At 34.0% G+C, this 22656-nt stretch overlaps 3 protein-coding genes across 8 annotated transcripts; all 3 read right to left on the bottom strand.

Annotated features, from left to right (window-relative positions):
* Nucleotides 1-710: 710 nt before the first annotated feature.
* LOC129290615 (putative receptor-like protein kinase At3g47110) lies at nt 711-4856 on the bottom strand. 3 transcript variants are annotated; one of them, XM_054927441.1, is made up of 3 exons: nt 2054-4856; nt 1487-1925; nt 711-1059 (listed from the first exon to the last, which is right to left on the bottom strand). In XM_054927441.1, exons 1-2 carry the CDS (start codon nt 4692-4694, stop codon nt 1528-1530), a joined length of 3039 nt encoding a protein of 1012 aa, XP_054783416.1. In that variant the 5' UTR covers nt 4695-4856; the 3' UTR covers nt 711-1059; nt 1487-1527. The 3 variants fall into 3 exon arrangements, with proteins under 3 accessions (XP_054783416.1, XP_054783417.1, XP_054783418.1); XM_054927442.1 differs by having other exon boundaries at nt 711-1020; XM_054927443.1 differs by having other exon boundaries at nt 711-967.
* A 6883-nt stretch (nt 4857-11739) lies between these two features.
* Nucleotides 11740-13969, bottom strand: LOC129291279 (30S ribosomal protein S31, chloroplastic). Of its 2 annotated transcripts, none has more exons than XM_054928557.1 (3): nt 13733-13969; nt 13586-13650; nt 11740-12118 (listed from the first exon to the last, which is right to left on the bottom strand). In XM_054928557.1, the coding sequence occupies exons 1-3, from the start codon at nt 13902-13904 to the stop codon at nt 12056-12058; spliced, it is 300 nt and encodes a 99-aa protein (XP_054784532.1). In that variant the 5' UTR covers nt 13905-13969; the 3' UTR covers nt 11740-12055. The 2 variants fall into 2 exon arrangements, with proteins under 2 accessions (XP_054784532.1, XP_054784531.1); XM_054928556.1 differs by lacking the exon at nt 11740-12118 and adding an exon at nt 12227-12516 and having other exon boundaries at nt 13733-13966.
* A 2809-nt stretch (nt 13970-16778) lies between these two features.
* On the bottom strand, nt 16779-20935 carry LOC129291226 (auxin transporter-like protein 4). Of its 3 annotated transcripts, none has more exons than XM_054928488.1 (10): nt 20824-20929; nt 20535-20620; nt 20225-20416; nt 19932-20117; nt 19737-19849; nt 19465-19648; nt 19230-19327; nt 18652-18859; nt 18296-18553; nt 16779-17268 (listed from the first exon to the last, which is right to left on the bottom strand). In XM_054928488.1, exons 3-10 carry the CDS (start codon nt 20414-20416, stop codon nt 17035-17037), a joined length of 1473 nt encoding a protein of 490 aa, XP_054784463.1. In that variant the 5' UTR covers nt 20535-20620; nt 20824-20929; the 3' UTR covers nt 16779-17034. The 3 variants fall into 3 exon arrangements, with proteins under 3 accessions (XP_054784463.1, XP_054784462.1, XP_054784461.1); XM_054928487.1 differs by having other exon boundaries at nt 20535-20697; nt 20824-20841; XM_054928486.1 differs by having other exon boundaries at nt 20535-20935.
* Nucleotides 20936-22656: the final 1721 nt, after the last annotated feature.

Genomic DNA, 22656 nt, shown 5'->3' with positions numbered 1-22656 from the left:
GATTATGAATCAACATAGGTTATAACTTTTAAAAAGAGTTTTATTTCTTAAAATATATCAATTCAAAACATCACTTTAATATCTATAAAGATTTCTCACCATCATTCATTTTGCACATTCATTTATGAAAACTAATTGTCTTTATTTTTGAGTGCATCAGAGATAAAATCAAAATATTATTTTATAAAAATCATTGTTATCTTAGCTTGAGTCTTGAAAAAATAATTCATGCTCAACAGTATTCATTGTATCTATCGATCCAATTTGCATCCAAAGACTTAAAAACGTGGGGACGAATTAAGATTAAAAGAAAGTGATGTCATGCCTTGAAGACAACGAACATAACTTTTTTTTAGAGAGCTATTCCCGCGAACATTTGTTGCAAAAATTCCCAATTTTACTTAGCTGTACAGAATTTCACGCATTGTCATGCGTGAGACACTCATTTGCTTGCACGTACTAATCAAATACACAATTGTCTAGTTAAGAAATAGTGTGAATTAGTTTTTCTTTTTTGCTACTCCTCTTTCTTTGGGAGGATTGGTGGTTCATATTATCTCAATTTTCCAACTGGAGTAGATTAAAGTGCACATGAAAAAAATGGGATGTTCATTGTACAAGCAAGAAGCACAGTGGGATGGGTTTAATTGCAGAAAAAGGAGATGTTCAATGAAGTTTCTGTTAGGAAAAAGGATGTGGAGATTGTTAACTGTAGAAAATGAGTCATTATTTCATGAATTGATGTATCCAAAACATTGTGATCAGATTGAACAGAGCGGGAATCTTCAGCAATTTGGAAGAAAATTTGGAAATTGGAGGACGAACTCAAGGTTCATCTCCTCTTGCGGAAATTTGTCCATGATGCTCTCTAACAGAAAACCATGCAAGTGTCTTTGAAGGTTGTCCTGTATCTATTAATGATATGACTCAATCAGGCACAGTTTTACCGTTGGTTTACATCGGTGAGCTGCGTCATAAGATGAGCTGTTTAAGTCCTGGTCATTTGAAGCATTAGGTCCACTACAGAAAATAAGTTCAAATAGAACACCCAATGAATACCTGGAATATTCCAACATGTTCATGAATCATAGTTTGTAATAATTATGATACTTTAAATAAATATAAATTGTTGTTTATCAATAAAAAAAATCTACAAGTTAAATACCAAATAGTGTGTGTGTGTGTGTGTGTGTGATTTCTGCCATAAATACCAAATAGTATGTTTTAGAAAAAGGTGTCTGCCATAAAAATGTTTGACTGCTCAGAAATTCACGAGCATAGAATCATACATGTGCGTGCAGAAACGCTGCATACAGCTAATCATCTTCTTTTGAAGTGTAATCACCATAGATAAGCTCAAGGAAATAGTAATGTGTGATTAAGTATAAATCTTTAATATATTTTTACAGTAAACATGATATGATAAAAATGTCATAAAATCACTGGTAAAAAGCAAAAAAATGATGCAGCAAACTGATGACCTTACCATCTCTTCTCTCGCTCCAATTATTTGTCACAAACGCATATTTATCTGGCGATGTACACTTTCTTGATTGCTTGGAGTTTGTTAACAACCACAGTCATAGTCTGCGGCCTCTCTGATGGCAGACTTGCAGAGCAAGATACTCCCACTTGCATCAATGAACTCAGGCAATCCTCTGTTACTCTCCTCCTTCGATTTTCCTTCCTTATTGCTCTCTCCTCCAAGTATATCTCTTCATCCTTATCTTCTTCTTCAGGTAGCAAGGAAGGATCAGCTATCTCCAAGGCTTCATTGGGTAAAGCCATTGCCACATACTGGTGAATTTCCATCCCGCCTTCAAATTCATCATTTGTGGGTCTTTTTCCTGTGAAAATCTCCAGTAATAGTATCCCATAGCTGTAGATATCTCCTAGTGTTGAAGGTTGTCCGCCCATACCATACTCTGCAAACATTTCACTTTTTCAAAAGCGGACATGCTGACACAACAATTTGAATCATGATACTGAATCAAGTGCTACTTGCATAGAATTATGCATTTGAGGCTTTCAAGTGTGAAGTGTAAAAATTTACCTGGTGGAATATACCCAATAGAACCCTTTAGGCCACCTGACATGGTTGAGTGTTCTTGTGAAATGGAAGAGTCGCTTGATTCTTCGTATAGAAGGCTTGCTAGTCCAAAGTCACCAACATGGGCAACCAAATCATTGTCAAGCAGTACATTGCTTGGTTTTATATCACAATGTACGATAGGTGTTTGACAAAAACGGTGGAGATATTCCAGTGCACAAGCAACATCAATTGCTATGTTCAGTCTTTGGACAAATGTCAATCTCTTGCTCTCCCGTTGCACATTATCTCTTAGATGTATCCAATCATCTAGATTCCCATTAGACATGAACTCGAACACCAGAGCTTTGAAGTCATTACCTTGGTGATCAATGCTTGATACAGCAGTTACGATCTTGAGAAGGTTCCGGTGCTTTATTCTTCTCAAAGCTTTGCATTCGTCAGTGAAACTCCTTGAAGCTCCTCTTTGATGAAGATTGAATACTTTCACTGCAACTAATGCGTTGTCTCTAGTGAGAGTTCCTTTGTATACCGAACCAAATCTTCCCGAACCGATCAAGTTTTCTTGAGAGAAACCACTAGTGCATCTAGCCACTTCTGCGTAAGAAATTTCTGGGTTCAAATCCCTTGTGTTGATTGCATTTTCTTCTGATCTTTTCTTCACTCTTTTTGCCATGAAAAAGAGTGCAAGAAAGCATGATAGAAGGATGGCAAACACCAAAGTGCTAGCAAGAGGGATTGCCACCTTCAGCGCGAGAGATTTTCTTGTCGATGTGGTTGTACATGTAGATAGATTAAATTCTGGGATACCACCGCAGAGCTTGCTGTTTCCGTATAATGAAGTGGAAGTTGCATTTGTAAAGATTCCTCCCTTTGGCACTTCACCCTCAAGGTCATTGTAAGAAAGATTGAGATGTTTGAGAGCTACAAACTCATTGAGGAATTCAGGAATCTTCCCAGACAAGTTGTTACGTGAAAGATCTATGTCTTCCAAACCTCTCAGTCCCTCTAAACTCTTAGGAATCTCTCCTGCAAACAAATTACCCTGCAAGTACAACTGCTCCAAGCTGACACATTTTCCAAGAGAAGATGGAATGACACCGGAAAAGTTATTCTCTGAGAGTACCAGCTTTGTTAGACCATGTAAATTTCCCACTTCATCTGGTAAAGGTCCTGTAAGAACATTATTAGAGACGTCCAAGTACACTGAAAGTGAAGAAATGCCAAGCACTTGTCTCGGTATGGTGCCGCTGAGTTTGTTGTTATAAAGACTTAGTACTAGAAGGTTCTGACAATTTCCAAGGCTTGGAGGTATACTTCCCACAAAGTTGTTATCCTCCATGAAGAGCTGTGTTAATGAAGTCAAGTTTCCCAGAGACAAAGGGATTGTTCCTGAAAGGTTGTTGCCATTCAAATTCAAACGGCCTAAATTTTGGAGTTTGCCCATTCCATCAGGGACACTGCTGGCTAGAAGGTTTCCTTCCAATCCTAGACTTTCCAAACTAGCAAGATTTCCAATGGCAGCAGGGATGCTTCCATATAATGCATTTTCACCTAACGTTAATTTTCTTAATCTGCTTGAAAGATTAGTTATTGAATTGGGCAATTCTCCTCCAAACATATTTCCTCTAAGACCTAAAACTTCAAGTTCAGTGCAATTGACCAGAGAAGTAAGAAAACTAAGGCCATAATAATATTTTCCATTAGATACAAGTCTATTGTCATCAAAGTTGAGCCAAAATAAACTTTTCAAAACTCCCAAGTTCTCAGGCAGTTTTCCAGTTAGAGCATTTTCAGCAAAATCAAGTAATTGCAGCCTCGAAGCATTTACCAATGATACTGGAACAATACCGGTGAAATTGTTGACCGCTCCGCCAAATATCTCAAGGTTAGGAAGACTAAATCCAATATCAGATGGTATAATACCTTGCAGATTGTTTTGACCAACAGCGAAGTAAAATATAGAGGAAATGTTGTAAATAGAAATAGGAACTGTACCAGATAGGTAATTACCATTGAGTCCCAGAAATTTCAAGCCTGATAAATAGCCCATCTCTTTTGGTATGCTTCCATGGAAGTTGTTCACTCCAAGCCCGATATGAGATAAAGAAGAAAAATTCCCTATCCATGTAGGGATTTTTCCTGTTAAATTGTTATTACCTGCAAATAAAATCCTCAGTTCCTTACAGTGACTTAGATTACTTGGTACACCTCCGCTGAAGTAATTAAGGGTGACCGTTAGAGTTTGAAGGTATAGCAGACGTCCCACTTCATTAGGAAATTCACCGTGGAAGCTGTTGATGCTTAGATTAAGTATTCTGAGGAATGTGAGGTTTCCTATTGAAGAGGGAATTGTACCAGTCAATCTCTGTTGTCCAAGACTCAGTTGCACCACCCGTCCGGTGGATATGTTGCAGGTGATTCCTACCCATTTGCAGTGATGGATGGAGTTGTTCCAGGAACTCATTATTTTGAATGGATCTTGAGATATCCGACTCTTCAAGTCAAGCAAAGCTTGAAAATCAGTTTCGGTTCCTTGTAGGGTCATAGTTGCAGAGCTAAATGTTGAGCTCATGCACAAAAGAAGCGATCCACTAAGGATTTGTAATGCCAAGATTCTGGAGCTTGCTCTACGGTGGCTCATCTCTTTTTAACTGCAGGTCTGAATCCAACTCTAGCAATTGTAAAGGTGGTATTGTTACACGAAGGGATGACGTTACAGGGAAGGTACGAGACTCTGTGGAACTACAAAGGTAACGGATAGATCAAAGTTTGATATTCTTAACAGATATGCAGAGCAGAAGAAATTTTTCTATGCTATAAAAGAAGAAAGGGTAGGAAGAATTAGGTCCACTCTTCATAAAGATGAAAACAATTGATCAACTCACGTGATATTTTTATCGCCTTGATATGTCACATATATGTCCACTAAGGCTAGTATTCAGGATGAGGATAGAGTTTGATTTAGTCAAATTAGATATTTTTTCCTATTTTTAAAGGATTAATAAATAATATTAATATTTATGTATAGTGAAATAATAGACTAATATTCACTAGGTTCTGAATTAAAAAATTGAATAGATTTAGAGTAAAAAGAAAAATTAAATTAAAATGAGTTTAAAATTTAAAATTTTAAAATAAAAGAGTGCAAAGTGCAAGGAGAGGGTGTAAGTTACAAAATATGTGTGCGCGCGTGCGTGAAAACTTATATGCCTGGACCACTGATAGAGTTATTAGCATGATTATACCTTTCTTCATCAGTGTATATTGCATACACAAAAGTAGGATATATATGTCATAAATTTAATTATATGAAGACTAGTGGGATAATATCCACGTGGCATATTGACCTTAGCTTCTAGACTTGATCTTGTCTCTTATCATCATCACCTATATATTCGGTTTCATTAATTCTGCAGTCCCATCATATATACAAATTCAGTGATGTCTTACTCAAAATGAAAAATAATTTGGTATCACATGTTTATAATTCAAATAAAGCGAAGTAGGTAGGTTCTGAAAATCATCTATGCAACAAAATATCTTGAATTATTTAATTACACAAGCGTGGCGATTGCATTACGTGTTTGGTTCTCAGTTAAAAATGGACTTTTGCAACTGTGATACTCTTGAACAGAATATGGGAATCTTGAGCAATTCAGACTTCACTGGTTGGAAATAAACTTGGAAATTGCAAGTTATTACACCCAAGGTTTAGCTTAGCTCTTGGTTTGGAAACTGGATCATAGTGCTGTCCCTCTCAACATGACTAACAAAACAACAAGGTTTTTATCATTAGAGGCCATTTGATTACTGAAAAGAAAATAAATGAAATTGTTTTAAAAAATAAAAATAAGAACAGAATGATTAAGATATGAAGAAGAGATAAGTCAATCATATCTATCAAGAAGAAGAAAATATAATTTAGTTTATGAGATTGACAACCATTATTCATAAAATTTGTTGAAGGTGTGGTAATTCTCATATTTATAGTATGTGTTATTGAATTTTATTATGCTTACAATGAAAGAAAAAGAAATTTAATTCTTTTTAATATAATCTTTTAATTCATTTTATTTTTATCCTTTTAAGCAATTAAAGTCCTCGTAAGTTTCTAATGTCCTTTCTACGGTTGGATGGCTGCGATTTTTTTTTTTTTTTTAAACTGCAAAATTTGTTCTTGTCTGGTATCGTAAGTAAAACAAATTAAAGAGCAAGACCCTATAGTATGGGCCCAATAAAGAGAGAAGCTGACCAAAGCATCTGACGCAGGGGAAATTCTGGGGAAAGTAGTTTTCTAGATATAGTGCGTGTTAAGGAATGAAAATGTGGACAGGTTTGGCAAAAATGTACAAAAATGAGATAAAGATAGGGTGGGAAATATTGTAAGAAGGAAAAGGTCCCTGTTAAGGAGAATTGAAGAAGCGAATAGGGCGCGTAGTTCTAAAGATGCTCAGTAACTTATCCAACTTAAAAAGAAGCTGTGGAATGAATATAACAAGACTTGTACTCAAGAGGAGTTGATTTGGTACCAAAAATTTAAATGAAATTGGCTAAAATGGAGAGATAGAAACAGCAAGCTTTTTCATGCTGCCATGGTTATTCGAAGAAAGAGAAATAAGATTGAGTCGCTAAGCAATGAAGAAGAGTGGGTTATAGATAAGGATATTATAAAGAACATGGCAAACTAATTCTTCAAGAAGCTTTTCACAGGTGAAGTGATCTCGAATCAAAAGCTAGTGACTAACAAGAACTTCCCTCAACTTGTGGAAAATGATATTACTAATCTCCACAAGGAAGTGACTAACAATGAGATCAAAGACACTACCTTTGAGATGGAAGCCTTTAAAGCTCCTAGACTTTTAGGCCTTCTTCTATCATGACCAATGGGGAATTATAGGTGGTGAAGAGTGTAAACTAGTTAAGAGAATCTTTACAAATCCTGATTCAGTAAAAGAGATTAATCAAGCCCATTTGGTGCTCGTTCCTAAGGTTGACAATCTTGAGACTTTGAAAGATTTCAGGCCTATTTCCCTTTGTAATGTAAGTTATAAGGTTGTCTCAAAAGTTATTGCAAATAGGTTGAAACCCATTATGAAAAAAGTAGTGGGGCCACAATAATGCAGTTTTATCTCGGGGCGCCAAGTAGTAATAATATCATTATTGCCCAAGAAGTCATTCATTCAATGAAGACTCAATGAAAGAAGAAAGGTTGCATGGTTGTGAAAGTTGACTTGGAAAAAGCTTGCGACAGGGTGGAATGGTCGTTTGTTAATGATACTTTACGAAACCTAGGCATCAAGGATGAGTTGTGTCATGTGATCATCTTGTATATCAAATCTCCCTATTTTCAAATTCTCTAGAATGGTAAATCTACTGAATCGTTCCAATCTTCTTGTGGTTTGCCGCAAGGTGACCCTATGTCACCTTATTTGTTTACACTATGTATGTAAAGGCTTAATCACTTAATCACTGATGCTATTAATAAAGGAAGATGGCAACCAATTAGTTTGAACAAAGAGGGACCAAAGCTATCACAACTTTTCTTTACTGATGATCTAATTTTATTCTCAAAAGCCTTTATAGACCAAATCGAAGTTATTAATGAATATATAGAGAGATTCTACTTATATTTGGGTTAGAAGATCAATAAGCAAAACACTGAGATGTGCTATTCTAGGAATGTTCATTTCAATTATGCCCTTGATTTAAGTAGGAAACTAAAGGTGGGATTGATAGAGGATCTAGGAAAATATCTAGGAATTTCCCTAATTTATAGCAGGGCCTCCTATAATCTATTTTCCCTAATCTTGGCCAAAGCAAAGAAGAGACTGTTAAGGTGGAAGAAGAATTTCCTAAAAATAGCTAGTAGATAAGTGTTAATCAAATCTGTTATTACTGCTCTATCGAGTTATTATATGCAGACTATATTGATGCCTAAGAAACTCTTGAGAGAATTGGAGTAGCTGAATTGGAGTTTCTTATGGGGTTCAGATGAGAATAAAAGGAGATTACATCTTTTGTCTTGGGATGTGGTAACAAGGGATAAGAAGAATGGGGGTTTGGGGATTGAAGATCTAAAGAAACAAAACAAAACTTTCATTTTCAAGTTATGCTAGAAATTGCTCAATAATGATGATTCCCTATGGCTTAAGGTTTTGAAAGCTAAGTATAAGTGTGGAATTGACGTGGTGCCATTAGTTAGAGGAAAAAAAAGTTCATCTTTAACTTGGAAGAGTATAGCTAAATGTTGGGATAAATTCTTAGATAGAGTTGGAAGAAAGGTGAGAAATGGATATAATACTAGCTTCTAGTTTGATAATTGGGCTGTTTGTGGTAAACCATTGATTAAATATGCACTGAACACTTCGTTTAATATAAAGGATAGCGTTGTTGATCTTGTTGCCTCCAGAAGGTATTGGGATATTATGAAAATGGGGAGATGGTTGCATAGCCATGTCGTGTCTCAGATTGCTCGTACTTCGACTCCAAGAGATGAGAGGGGAGAGGATAACTTTATTTGGCGCCATCCACTAATAGTTCTTTTAACACTTGATCTGCATATGATTTTCTTTTTACAGGTATTGAGAATCAAGTTGATGATATTTAGAGCAGAATATGGTGTTGGAGAGGACTAGAAAAAATCAAAGTGCTTCTCTAGCTATTTGCTAACAGAAGAGTTCATATAGCAAAGTTAAGATCGAGATAGGACTTAGTGAATTCTAGTAGATGCCCGCTTAGGTGTAATATAATGGAGGATGAAATGCAAGTGTTTCGAGACTGTCCCCATGCTAAAGAATGCTAGAAGGGGCTAGTTGGAGCAAATTACTAGCAACAATTCAAGGACTTGAGTAGAATAGAATGGATCCCTTGGAACCTTCGTAAAAATTTTGGAAAAAGTTTCACAAAACAGGTACCCTGGGATATTCTTTTTGGATATGTATGTTGGGATATATGGCATGATAGATGTAAAAAGGCTTTTTTAGTGAGGATGTGGAAAGTTCAGGAAATGGAACCGCAATGCTTCATAAAGCAAAGCATGATTTGCAACTTGCTGAGCAAACGTTCACATTTGAAAAGCAAGCAGGTGATCGATAGATGAGGCCTGAGTTAGGCTATATGAGACTAAATGTAGATGGTCTTGTGAAAGATAGTTTAGGAAAATGTGGTGGTGTAATCCAAGATTGGAATGCTAATTGAGTGGGTGGTTTTAATGTCCATGATGGTAAATACCCTGTTGCTATGACTGAGTTATTAGGAATTATATATGGTCTTCAATTATGTTAGGATATGGGGCTACGGTAGGTCAAAGTGTTTATTGATTGTGCAAATGCAATGAACCTTCTCCTCAGATTCAACCATGATTGTCACCCATTTGTGGATATTATTAATTAGGCCCAATCCCTTCGCTATAAAGAATGTGATATTTCAATAAACTTAATGTTTAGGGAAGTCAATTATTATGCTCATGTTTTGACTAAGTTTGCTTTAAATAGAGTAAGTGTGTTTTAATTTTTTGATCAACCCCCACCTTTTTGTTTAAAGGTGGTGGATAATGATAAGGAGGCTCCTTCTTAAGTTTCTTTCTTATAAGCTTTGTTGGCTCTTGATCTCAATTGTAATCCAAAAAAAAGGTATGGTGCATGTTTGGATACACATTTTAATCATTTTTTGGATCAAAAAATCAATTTTTTCAATTATATACTCAAATACCAAATTACTCCTCTAGTTTTATTTATAAGTTACTTTTAACATGTTTCACTTGTACCAAGAAAAACCTTAAAACTCATTAACTCTGTCTTAAAATTTAATAAATTCTTAACTTTACCTCTATTAAATATACATATATTAATAATATATTTTCTCTCTCCAACATTTAATGGAGGATAAAAAAATTTGTAATAAAAATTTAATGATGTAACTTATAAATAAAATTAAAAAAAGTTTCTATCTCTGCCCGACCGAAAGGAGTATTCAACAAATCAATTTTTTCTAAAAAATTGGTTTTCCCCATAAGCGGCAAGAGTTAGCCTCTACATTGAAATTATAAAGGTGTGAGAGAAAATTACAAAAAAAGCCTAAAAAGATTATAAGAAAGCACAAAACTTAATAAAAATAAAATCAAACTCTCTTCCTTTTTATTTTTTTCTTAATAAAATTTAAATTTTTGGATCCTCAAAAAAGTTATTAGTATAAGTTCTTGCTAAACACCACCCTTTACTTAACACCTGCTATAATACTAATTTAAATAAAATATTAATTGATAGATGAAAATTAATTTAATTTAATTTCAAATTGAGGATCATTATAAAGATTATTGCAAAAGTCTAAAGAGAAAGAGATTTTGCGTCATTTGTTACATTACTAAATTTTTTATGTTAGTCAAAATTTTTAGGCAGTACTTAACATCTTTGCCAAATATAGCTTATATTCATGATGTCATTAGAAATCAACTTGTATATTATTATTTTCATTAGTTATTATAAAATTAATGTTTAGTATTTAAAAATTAAATCTTTCTCTTTTATTAAATTTATTTGAACTATGATATATTGAGTTATTTATTTACATAAATTAAAATTATTAATGTTATTATAATTTAAATTTTTACAATTAATTTGATATATAATTTAAATAATATATTTTAATTTTTAAATAAAATTTAAAAATTTAATAATATTAGATACAAATTTATCAATAATTTAATTTTAAAAAGAAATGTCTTTTATGGTAATTTATATAATTAAAATTGATTCTGAATAAATTATCCAAACATATTCAATTTTGTTAAAATTAATTTTAAAAAAATAGTATCCAAACAGATTGCGTTATAGCATAATCAATTATTATTAAAATCAATCATTTAATCAATTATTTTTATAATCAATTATATTCAACTGAAATCCAAACGAGCCCATAGTAATATATATTTTAACATTTAATTGAATTAGACATATCTAAATAAATTGCACTTGACTCCCTCCCAATTAATTTTTTGTTGATAAAATTAATCATTAATTATTAATATCTATGTAAAATTTATAACAAATTGCATATAATTATAGTAAGCATGAGTATAGAAAAGATGTTATTGTTTTATGCATTTCACATAATATTAAAAAAAATAATTGAGTAAATTAACTCTTAAACTATACATCCAGAAATATTTAGTATCTCAAACTTATTTACAATATTTTTTTATTTTTAAAAATGATACAATTTAATCCTTCTTGTTTATAAAATTTAATTTTAATTAAAAAATAATAGAAAAGAATCTCAAAATTACAAAAAAAAACAATAAAATTTTTTGAGTCATTTTTTATAATTTTTGGATCCTTTATTATAATTTTTTGTTTTTTTGTAATTTTTAATGTTATTATTTGTCATTTATTAATCAACTCATGGTCAAAGTTAATTTTTCTTAACAACAAAGACTATACTGCACATTTTTAAAAGTTAAAGAAAAATATTGAGCAAAAAATGAGTTAGAATTCTAAATTTTCTTGAACTTATAGATTAGAGATCAATTTGTTGGTTTACCCCGTAAAAAATAAGTTATACTATTCATAATTTATATATAACAAACAATTTTTCATCATATACGGATGCAATAAAAATCCTATTCACATGCAGAACACATTTAATTTGAAGGAATAATATATTTATGAATACATATTTAAAAACTAAAGTAAAGAGTGGATACTGAATATTAATATTAATAATTTAATTAATTTCTCTTAATAGTTAATACCTATTTGGATATGTACAATTTCTTAATTGCTTGGAGTTTGTTAACAACCTCGGTTATAGTCCGCAGCCTTTGCGATGGTAGATTTGGAGAGCAAGACACTCCCACTTACATCAATGAACTCAAGCAATCCTCCATTACCCTCCTCCTTCGATTTTCTCTCATTGCTCTCTCCACCGCCTATATATCTCTATCCTCACCTTCTTCTTCAGGTAGCAGGGAAGGATCAGCTATCTCTATGGCATGATTAGGTAAAGTCATTGCCACGTACCGATGAATTCCAACCCCACCCTCAAATTCCTCATTTGTTGGTCTTTTTCCTGTAAAAATCTCCATTAATAGTATCATATAGCTGTAGATATCTCCCAGTGTTGAGGGTTGCCCACCCATACCAAGATTAATTAGAGATGGCAGTGAAAGAAAAGAAGTTATAAAGCACCGATATCTTGACACTCATGTGTTGCAAAAAATTAGCACGTGAGGAATAAAGTTGTGTACAACATGATGGAATTCAAACATTCCTTGACAGTATCATCAACTAGTTAACAAATAATGAAAAGTAGAATTACAGGGTCCAGTAAAATCATCCAGAAAAGAGAGACTCATCAATCTCAATCTTGACAACTTCATTATCTTCAAACTTATCTTTCTTGGAAGGAGCTGGAGGAGCATAAACCCTTGGTGGTCCTCTACCTTTCTTCTTGTCCTTCGGCCTTGCCTGATAATCCCCCACCCCACCCAGCCCCCATTAATGGCATAACATCACAATCGAAACACCCAGTATCTAAGAACTGATTCACTGGTGCTTCAGAAAAATAGAACGATAATATTATACCAAGTGCCCAATTGGATCTTCCAATGTTACTCCCATCATTTTTCTTCTCCTTATCTCTTTCAAATGCACTACATCTGTCTTATTAAATGTATGATAGTCTCACATTGGATGATTAGAAAATTAATCACAACTACAAGGCGAGTCCTTTCAAAGTAGCTCAAGCTATTTTAGTGTAAGTGACAAGTTTTAATTTGATATTAGTGTAAAATTATAACATGGTATCAAGAGCCGGGTTGATTTGGGACCAAAGAATTGATATTAAAAAAAAGAAAGGAAAGGAAAAATAGTAAGAAAAATATTAGATGTATGATAATCTCACATTCTTTCAAAGCCGCTTGAGCTATTTTGGTGTAAGTGACAAGCCTTTGTTTGTGATTAATGTAAAACTAGTTTAACAAATATAGAAGATTGAGATCATATCAAATACAATGCTAACATCTGTACATGGCATAATTTGGCGTAACATAGTTGCCGAGTTGTGTTGTTTACCAAGTGAGAATCCTCTACATTACTATAAATGTAGTTATTTATATTTCTTTAAATTTACATCATGAGTATCTTCTGGCTGATTTTACTGGACCATTCCACCTCTATTTAACAAAAAATGAAAACAGTAAACAGTGCTTGCTTCCCGTAACGCAGTAATTGAAGACACGTCAAGGACAATATTAAGCACTCATACTTTAAATGCATAATCATATGAGGTCTAATATGAGTCAGTATCAGAACAATTTGGGTTTTCATCAAAAAGAAAACGATATCACAAAATTTTGAAGGAAACTGATCTGAGAACAGAGCTTGCATTACTCAAAATCATACTCTATACAGTTGAAATTATCCTATGTCGCGTAGGTGTTCGTGCTTCTCAGACTAAGAACAACAAGGCAGATTTCCAGAAAAAACAGAAGGAATCTACAAAATTTTAAAAGGAAGTAATGCGAAGAGAGCTTACATTTCCGAAGGAGTGATTGAAGCGCTTGCCCTTTGCGGTTTTCTTGTCGCCTCTACCACAATACACTGAAAGATTAAAAAGGAGAGAAAAACGAGTCAGAAAGCAATAAATTTACGAATGGAAAAAGGTTTGTGAAAGGAGATTTACCAGAGGGAACGGGTGAAAGAGAAGACATGGGAGAGGCAGAGAGGGAAGGAATCGGAGAGAAGGGAGAGAAAGTTAGGGTTTCAGAACGAGAGAACGACAGACGAGAAGAAGAGGGCTTGAGGAATTGAGAGGACAGTGGAGGAGCTGCTGAACCCACCACCAGAGACGCCATCGCTACTTCTCTGTAAGAGAACCCAAAGGATAAGGCCTGGCGAACACTACCTTACCATCACATGACTGGAAAAATAAGTAACCTTTTGACTCTGGTCCTAGTTTTTTTTTTTTTTCCTTCAATATTTAGTACATATTTAGTTTTTATTTTTCATGTCAGAAAATGCATTTTATATAATTATTTTTCAGAAAATAAAAACAAATAATAACGTAAGTTTTATATAAAGTAAAAATTATTATATGCTTTGCTTTAGGACAGTATAAGAAAAAATTGACATTTGAAAAGTCATTATTGTCTGCTTCCAAAGTAATAAAATTTTTGTTTTGGCCTAAAAAAGTATTAAATTTTTTGAAGTTAAATTGTGAAAGAGGCCATGGGACAAGTAAATTTTCGGAATCTCTTTGACCCAAAATAATATATATATATATATCCGGAATCTCTAGCGAAAAGAAAATCTTTGGAATCATAATGTTAAAGCTTAAAATATCTACATTTAAATAAAAGCTCAAATTAGCAGAAATAAAGAGTCAGGAACAATAAATCATTCAATGAAGTAAAGCCAGGTCCATTTAAAATAGGCCTTCCAAACTAAGTAAGCAATGAGTTATTGAAAAAACATGATTTTTTAAACTCAAAGCGATTAAACCAAAAAAACTATTATTTAAACGTGCCCCAAAATTTGCAAGATCGGGTTTAATAGAAATGGATATTTCAACACAAAATATCCAAACTTCTTGTGTTAACGACACAACAACATCATGCAAGTATTATAAATAAAGCTCTAGAGAGAGAAGAAAGAGCAACAACGAACAACAAACAACTCAAATTCTTCATTGCTTAATTTATCTTTTATATCACTTTGTAATTAAAATTTAGTTCTTCTTCTCAATTTTTTTGTAATTATGTAATTCTCTACTGACTGCACCAAACTTGTGAAATGGATGCATAAGAATATTGTGTTCAACTTAAAATACAATCATAAAGTTGAAAGTATTAGAAATTTTTAGAGGCATATCATCAATCATCAAAAAAAAAAGCTTCTTTAACTAATTAATCAAGCTACTTTCTTCCAATTATCTATTGCATCTTTGCATAAGGGCAAATTGTAATAAGCGAGCCCAAAAATTCTTATTCACATTGAGACTTTACATTTCTAATAAAAAATGAGAAAGGAAAAATATAATTCTGATAGAGAATATCATTAAACTAATGAACTGTACATCAGATAAAATAACAAAAAGCAAGAAAAAAAGTTATATCAAAGACTTAAAAGTAACAAAAGCTTTAAGAGTGTGGTTAACTGAGTTCATAATGTTCACAAGAGAAGAGTCAACACTGTGAACTGCATGAACAAAGATTCATTGGTTTCTTGCTTCCCATAATTTCCAGCATATGATGCTAGATCCCACTTTCGAAGAGATAACAAGCCTGGCAAATCTGAGAAGATTGACTAACCAGGAGTCCACCTTTTCCTTGCAAATTCAATGTATAGATCATCAGGCAGCACGTTTTTCCACACACAGGTAGCAAATGATCAATCCTTAAGAACATAGTTGATATCTTCTGCTGGACCATGACAGATGGAGCATTGCTGGTGTTGGGTCACCTTGCTGCGGAACCTCTCAGAGTTGGTAAGAAGCCGTCCCTTTAGCATTAACAAGAGGAAGGTTTTAACTCTTTGAGGAACCGGGAGCTTCCAAACATAATTCCATTTACTAGTGGAGTGATTGGAAAGCTCTGTAAGCATACTTGACTATGAAATTACTATGTGTGGTGAGATGCCACAAAGAAAGTAGGGTCAGGTTCCTCCCTATCGACGAAAGCATCGTTGATTTGTTGCAGAGTTGCGGCTGGCAGCAAATGACTTCACAAATTCCAATTCCGTTGACCATTCTCATTCCGGAAATGAGCAATTCACCTTTGCAAATCATTTTTGTGAATTTCAGCATAGGAGAGGTTTTTCAAGGGTCTAGAATCCCCAACCCAAAAGTCGTCCCAAAATTTTACCCTCTCCCCATTAGTGAAATGAACTAGTTTCTAATTTTGACATAAAATATAATGTCTTCCCTGAATTTTGTTTTATAAATGTATATTATAAACCTTATAGAAAATCATCATGACATTTTAAGCTCCTCTATCATATTAAATTCATTAGTGTCCTACGGGGAATTTAAATGTTTACATCTATAACGGTGTTTCCTCTCTGCATCTAACAAATCTAGGCCGTTGGTTTAGGATAAATTTGGAAAAGGGTTTCAAATTAATATTAGCAAGTGTTATTTGATATTTACAAAAATCTCTATCTCATTATATTCTACTAATATATTATATTCTTTCAAATAAACTAAAACATAAATAATTTATAATTTTTTCTTGTTTTCTGTTTAAACATTTCTTTATTTAAATCTTAGTTTATGGTTATGAAAGAATTTATTTTATAATTTTATATATTATTTAAAAATATCAAATTAAATATAACTAGTCTTGCTCAATCACAATCTAATTATTAACCTTTGAATTAATGGATGTAGAGACGATGCACCATTACACTTTGGTTCCACGCACACACTCTCTGTCTCTTGAAGATCTTGGCCCACTTAATATTTCTTGTCAACTAATTTTAGATGTCGGCCTGCACAGATTATTTACAATATCAAAAGGTCGAGGTCGAAGACAAATACTAATAAATCTAATCCTTCCCTCCCAAACAAAAAAAAAAGCATTTTGCTTCGCAAGAGCTTTTGTCCATACTAGCATTCTCTATTGGGCTATACAAAGCATGGGCAACATTATCCCCACACTTGCAAGAGCTGAGATTACCCCCATGATTCGCTTCAATTGGGCAATTGGGCCTTGCACATGGACCTTACTACGTATCACACAAGTTAATGCGTACTATATGGTTGAAACTTGAGAAAAAGCACACAAAGGATTCAAATCATAGCCCCAATGGATCATCCATTTTTCACCACACTATAGCCATTAAAAAACAAGACCAAAAATATATGCCAAACCCACCACACAACATCACACCAACTGAACAAGCTGATGATGATACAAAATGTTGAGCCAAACTGAGGAAGAACCAGTCTACTATGTATGCAGAGTCAGCCAGTGTATGTATCCATGATCAGTGGTGATGAGGTGGTGGAGCTACCGTGGCCCCCGGCGGTGAAGCCGGGTACTTGCACTGGTAGCACTTGGCAAAGAGGCCGAAATCATCGATTTGCTTGATAAAATTGGCCATGCTGGCCCATCCTCCAAACCCAAATCCAATAACCAGAATCCATACCACAATGAAGGCATTGAGGACATACATGGCAGTCCAGCTTCCCATGAAGGCTGGAGGCTTCTCTACAGCATTCTGCAAATTCAATCGCACCCAAATTTAGAACTGTTGTCATTCTACTTTCTTTTCTTTTTTTCAGTAAACCATCCAGTGTCCAAAAGCCTGTGGCTCCAACTGATCTGGATCAAGCCGGGTTGGGACCCTTGCGAGCAAAAACTCTACCAACAAACACTATTTCATTTCCAGGACTTGGACTTGAATCTTTGGTTAAGCTAGCATGACTCCCTTACTATTAATTTGAACCAAATGCTTATTGGTTATTGTCATTCCATTCTAATTACTTGTTTAAAGACCATCATGGGCTAACTTGGATTAATTTAGTTTCACTTGTTTTTGTTGGAAAGAGATGGGACAACATAGGCCAGCTCAAAGAGAGACATAGTACAACAATTCAACTGTAGCAAATAACGAAAGGAAAGGGACCTCTTACCACCCACACTTCTCATAAAATCCAAGCCTTCAATTTCTTTTCAACATTGGCTGCTTTCTTTCACAACTCCTAAATTTAATTAAATAGCAACTCACCAAGCGGCAAGATCACATTGGAGGTCACTAAATACTCTGTATTGTTGATTTGGATAGTCAAATTTTATTAAATAATTTAATTTCCAATTTAAAAAATTATACATTTTACACTGACCGGATACTGAAGATTTACTTGAAGTAACCTAACTTCTCATATAAAATTGAACGAAACTAGACTCCACATGATAGCTCACTTGAATATATCTTGGCCTTACTTATATTTTCCTTTCTTAGAAAATATATATCGGCAGTAAGGACATGTTCCAAAAAGAGAGTGATAGATCAAACATGGAGCACAAGTGATCAGATCACTTGACCAGTTGATAGCATGTTATTTTTGTGCATTATGCCCTCCACCATTCCAAATCACAATAAATTTCTCCAAAAAATCTCTGTGATATTTAAAAACAGAAGAGATGTTCATTTATAAATTAAATGTTACTTTTCATAAATTTGAAGTTAAGACCAAAAGAATTGAAAGCGAGTCCCATATTTGAGAAATGAGTCGTAGAGGTACCTGTCTAGCGGAAGAAGTCCGATAAGTGAGCATATGAGCCAAAGATGGGATGATGTAAACGGTGAAGCTAACGAGGAGAGCCCCGACGGTAGAATTTATGGGACCAAAGAACGGAAAGATGATCGCCAAGAACCATATCGGGATCACCACCGGCAACCTCACCACCGCCCTCAAGCATATGCTCTTCGTGTCATGCATCCCGATCACCTTCTCCCACACAAAGTACAACGGCGTACATGCAAACCCAAACGTTATAAACTGCAACACAATGTCACAATTTTCGTGTCAAATTTTTTAACTATCATTGTTTCTTATAAATACGCGCGACATATCATAGATTGTGTCTATAACTTTACTTGGTGAATGAGCATGAGGATGACGGCGGCGTCACGGAACCGGGTCTTGGGGAGGAGAGAGAAGGCGTTGGAGTGGTTTAGCAGCTCGTCGCCAAACGCCCAGTAAACTGCGGCGGCCGACGGAATCGTCAGAGTGAACACATAAAGCGTGGCCAGTAAATAAATGAACTTGAACTTCTGAGGCTTCCACATTGCGTGCATTATCTCCCTGTAATAACAACCACACGTGACTCCCACATGACATTGACGCCTTTTAAAAAAAAAATTCTGGAAAATTTCCTTCCAATCAAATGAAAATATAAAAATAATGATAATAATAATTGGACTGAAGCTGGACTCCCCGATGATTCCATATTTTATGGTCCGCTACAACTTCAGGGAGCTCGGAAGCAATAATAGCAATAGGATTACAAAGACAATACACAATACAAAGTTCCAACATATCACATGATAAAACATGTAATGTAGTGTCGCCATACAATTTATTATGTCACGCACATGAAACAATCCTATTTCGTAGAAGCTAACTATGACGATGAAAGTGGATAGTGATAATAATGAAGAAAATGGAAGCTTACACGGTGACGGCGTGTCCACCGAACGTGTACAGTATATTGGTCGCTCCGGTGAAGTACAGTACTAGCTTGTTCGGACCCGAGTGACTCACGTTATCTGCCTACAACAACATCCCCAGACTCATCAGCTCATAGTGATCGATTCTCTTTCGTTTTCCACTGAATTTGGATCCGATCAGATTCATCATCCAACTGAAAGTGATCACATATCAAAATTTGGTGAAGGCAAGTGAACTACCTGGCCGTGAATTAGAGCTGCGATGGCCAAATACCAAGCAGTGTAAGTGGTCATAGCGAGGCCAAGAAATGACCAGATTCGGTAGTTATGGAATGAAGGTACGAACACAGTGGTGGCACAGCAAGCCCCAAAAATATAAGTCCAGGTCCTTTTATCCAAGTTGTCATTTATGTAGTAGATGTTACTGTTTCAATCACATGACCCAAAAATTAGTAAATAAAACCATTTCAGAAAATCCCAAACTGGTTCCAGAAATGAAGGAAAGATCATACCTTGCACATGCTATTAGCTGTATCACAGATCCAAAAAGGAGGAAAGTACAGTTGAAAGCTAGCCCCACGGCCTTCCAGTATGGCCCTAGTAACCCATCCAGGACTTCGAACCACTGAAACCCAGAACGGTGAAGTTCAAAGTCGTCTCTTGAATTCTGGGTTTGAAGTTAAATTAAAAGTAATTAATAAACCCACCTGAATGACATGGTTCTTGAAGCTGACGTTTTCCTTTTCCTTTCTGGTTCGGTACTCCATGTAGAGTACACTGATTAGATAAGCCGTCCAGCTTCCGATTATCCCATAGAATATCTGAAGCAAGATGCCAGAGAGCATACCCAGCTGAGAGAAAGAATATGGAAGCGTCAAGAGCACTTGAGCTACCTGTAAAGGCAAAAACAAAACACCATGAAAATTGGTTCGCCCAGTAATGGACCTTGAACAGAATAAACTGGAGAAACGATTTGTTGAAGGTTTTGCGGAAAAATCACTTGATTCGAAGCACAGCTGAACCAAGCATCCCATACAGAACCACCATGCCAGAGCAAGTTCTTGAAGCTGAAGCCAGCGCTCTGTTGCTCCGGCTGATCTTCTCCGTCTTCCATCTTCCCTCCTTCATGCTCTGTTTCGCCGGAAACGATGGCCTCCTCTGCCTGCTTCTGGGCCAACATTGTCTCGGTCATCTTCAAGAACCAATCCAGTTAGACAGACACTTTGGAATTGAAATGCTTAAAATTCCACACAAGAAAAGAGAGATGCAAAGGAGAATAGAGTTATATTAACAATAATAAAAAACGAAACCTTTTGTTGGAGATGTCACTTTCTTATAAAGGCAGAAGAAGAATAAGGAACCGAGGAATCAGGACAGAGAGATAGATGTACGGCACCTAGTTTGAGAACAAAATTAGGGTGCTTGAGTATTGTTTATAGGGAAGTGAATGAAGCTGATAGGCATCGTCCGGGGCTATAAATAATAGAAGCCGTAAATGGAAGTGAATAATAGAGAAGGAAAACCGGGAACAGAAGAAGAAGAATCAAAAAAAGAGATTAAATGCGGCAGAAAATGGCAGAGAAAAAGTGGTGACGCTACCCAAAGACGGCGAGAGGGGCCGCAAAAGCAGGAAAGAAACACACACACACACACACTCTGCTGTGTCTTTCTTGTTTTCCAACTTGGTGCGTTCTTGTGTTCTGGCACTTGCTCGCCCAAAATACGCTTTTCCGAACGATTCAGCCTCACACATATATAAATAAGAAAATAAGAGTAATATCAGTATTAATATTCATATTTAATATTTTTGTAAAAGTTGTTGCAACAGTGCTGGGTTTTTCTTTTATTTCAATGATTTTTAATCCTTGTTTATTTTATAAAATGGCTTAGAATTTAGATTTAGAATGGGTCTTGTTATTTGATCAGAATGTTTTGCTTTTATTCATTTTTTGTGAACAGAATTAATATCATAAATTATTTTTAAAATAATATTTGCAATAATTTTAGAGGAGACAAATAATAGTTTGAATCTTCTGCAGCACAAAATAAATATAAGATCTTTTATAATTTCATGGAATGAAAACAAGTGAGATAAAAAACATGATAAAAATAATTATAAAATTTAGTGTCTCAAACAAGATATTTTCTTATAAGAGGATATTAGAGGGCAATAAAAAAAATGATTGTGAACGGGGTAAAGACCTGTTTTTGTTTTGAAATATTTTTTAAAAAATATTTAACATTCTAATATTTTTTATTAAAATAATTTTACTTTTAAAATTATTGAAATGAAATATTTTTTTTGTCAAAAAATTTTAACATTAATTTTAAATATTGACTGTTAAAAAAATTAATAAAAAGAGTAAAAAAATTTCATTTCAATAATTTTAAAAATAAAATTATTTTAATAAAAATATTAAAGTGTTGGATGTTTTTTTAAAAAAATTTAAACATAAAAATATACTTTAACTTTTGTGAACATTAAAAAAGTTTTTAGTTTTCTTATTTTAATAATAAAAAGAAATGGAGGGAGATGATAGAACTGACTGATCGATGTGATTCATTAATGAAGTAGATTTTTTTTTTTTTTTTACAGACAGCGAAAATATTTTTTTGAGTGGGAACGAAGTATATATTAAAACGATTGTACAGATTACAAACAGAAACAATCAAGAAGAGCAAAAAATAATTACATTAAAATATGAAAAGTTGAAAAAGTTATTAGCGTATGGTAGACGGCGAAGATATTAGCATCAGGATTCAGGAAAGGATATGAAGTTAGGAGAAGCGATTCAACGCATGCTAAAAAATAAAACAAGAGCATTTGTTGCTGTTTTTTTTTTTTTTTCCCCGCCATCAAAAGAAGAGCAAAAGATGCAAAATATAAAGTTTTACAACATATGACAAGGAATCATCCGGTTAAAAAAAAAATATATTCGTATAGGTTAAATTTGATCTAATAGGCCAGAATAAAAATGTGCTCTCTCCAATTTAAAATATAAATATTTTTTATCTAATCTTAATTTAAAATATAAAAATTTTAGTATTTGTAAAAAAGATAATTTACTTTTTATATTTATTAACTTAAATTTTTGTATTTATAAATTTATGACCTTCTTCCAATTCATCATAAATCATAAGAGTAAAAAAAAATTATATTTTCATGAGAATAAATTTTTTTATTAATATTCAAAATATTGTTAAAAGGTGCTTCTATCTTGGATCTAAGGGAGTATATATTATTTTAGAAACTCCCAACTATACATTCGGATTGCCAGTTAGCCACAATGCTTTGCTTCTTGCAAACGTAGTTTCAAAATTGTTATTAACATGTATTCATGATCAAGCAAATACTCCCTCCTTATGATCCATAATATAGAGCATTTTTTAAAAACCTCACCTAGTCAAAAATACAAGACATTGAATAATTTT

This window comes from Prosopis cineraria, unplaced genomic scaffold, assembly GCF_029017545.1.
Source record: "Prosopis cineraria cultivar Desert tree isolate PC_DT_omini unplaced genomic scaffold, ASM2901754v1 PC13, whole genome shotgun sequence".
NCBI classification, from domain to species: domain Eukaryota; kingdom Viridiplantae; phylum Streptophyta; class Magnoliopsida; order Fabales; family Fabaceae; genus Prosopis; species Prosopis cineraria.
Note: the sequence above shows the minus strand (reverse complement) of the source record. Positions and strands in the feature narration are given on the sequence as shown.

Excerpts from the sequence above, each read along its gene's own strand:
- LOC129290615 (XM_054927441.1), bottom strand. The coding sequence starts at position 4,694 with ATGAGCCACCGTAGAGCAAGCTCCAGAATCTTGGCATTACAAATCCTT. Across the intron at positions 1,926-2,053 it reads TATTGGGTATATTCCACCAG|AGTATGGTATGGGCGGACAA; the intron begins GTAAATTTTTAC and ends AAATGTTTGCAG.
- LOC129291279 (XM_054928556.1), bottom strand. The coding sequence starts at position 13,904 with ATGGCGTCTCTGGTGGTGGGTTCAGCAGCTCCTCCACTGTCCTCTCAA. Across the intron at positions 13,651-13,732 it reads TCTTTCACCCGTTCCCTCTG|TGTATTGTGGTAGAGGCGAC; the intron begins GTAAATCTCCTT and ends TTAATCTTTCAG. Across the intron at positions 12,517-13,585 it reads TCAATCACTCCTTCGGAAAT|GCAAGGCCGAAGGACAAGAA; the intron begins GTAAGCTCTCTT and ends GGGGATTATCAG.
- LOC129291226 (XM_054928486.1), bottom strand. The coding sequence starts at position 20,416 with ATGACCGAGACAATGTTGGCCCAGAAGCAGGCAGAGGAGGCCATCGTT. Across the intron at positions 20,118-20,224 it reads TCAGCTGTGCTTCGAATCAA|GTAGCTCAAGTGCTCTTGAC; the intron begins GTGATTTTTCCG and ends TTGCCTTTACAG. Across the intron at positions 18,554-18,651 it reads TCCTCATGCTCATTCACCAA|TTTATAACGTTTGGGTTTGC; the intron begins GTAAAGTTATAG and ends ATTGTGTTGCAG.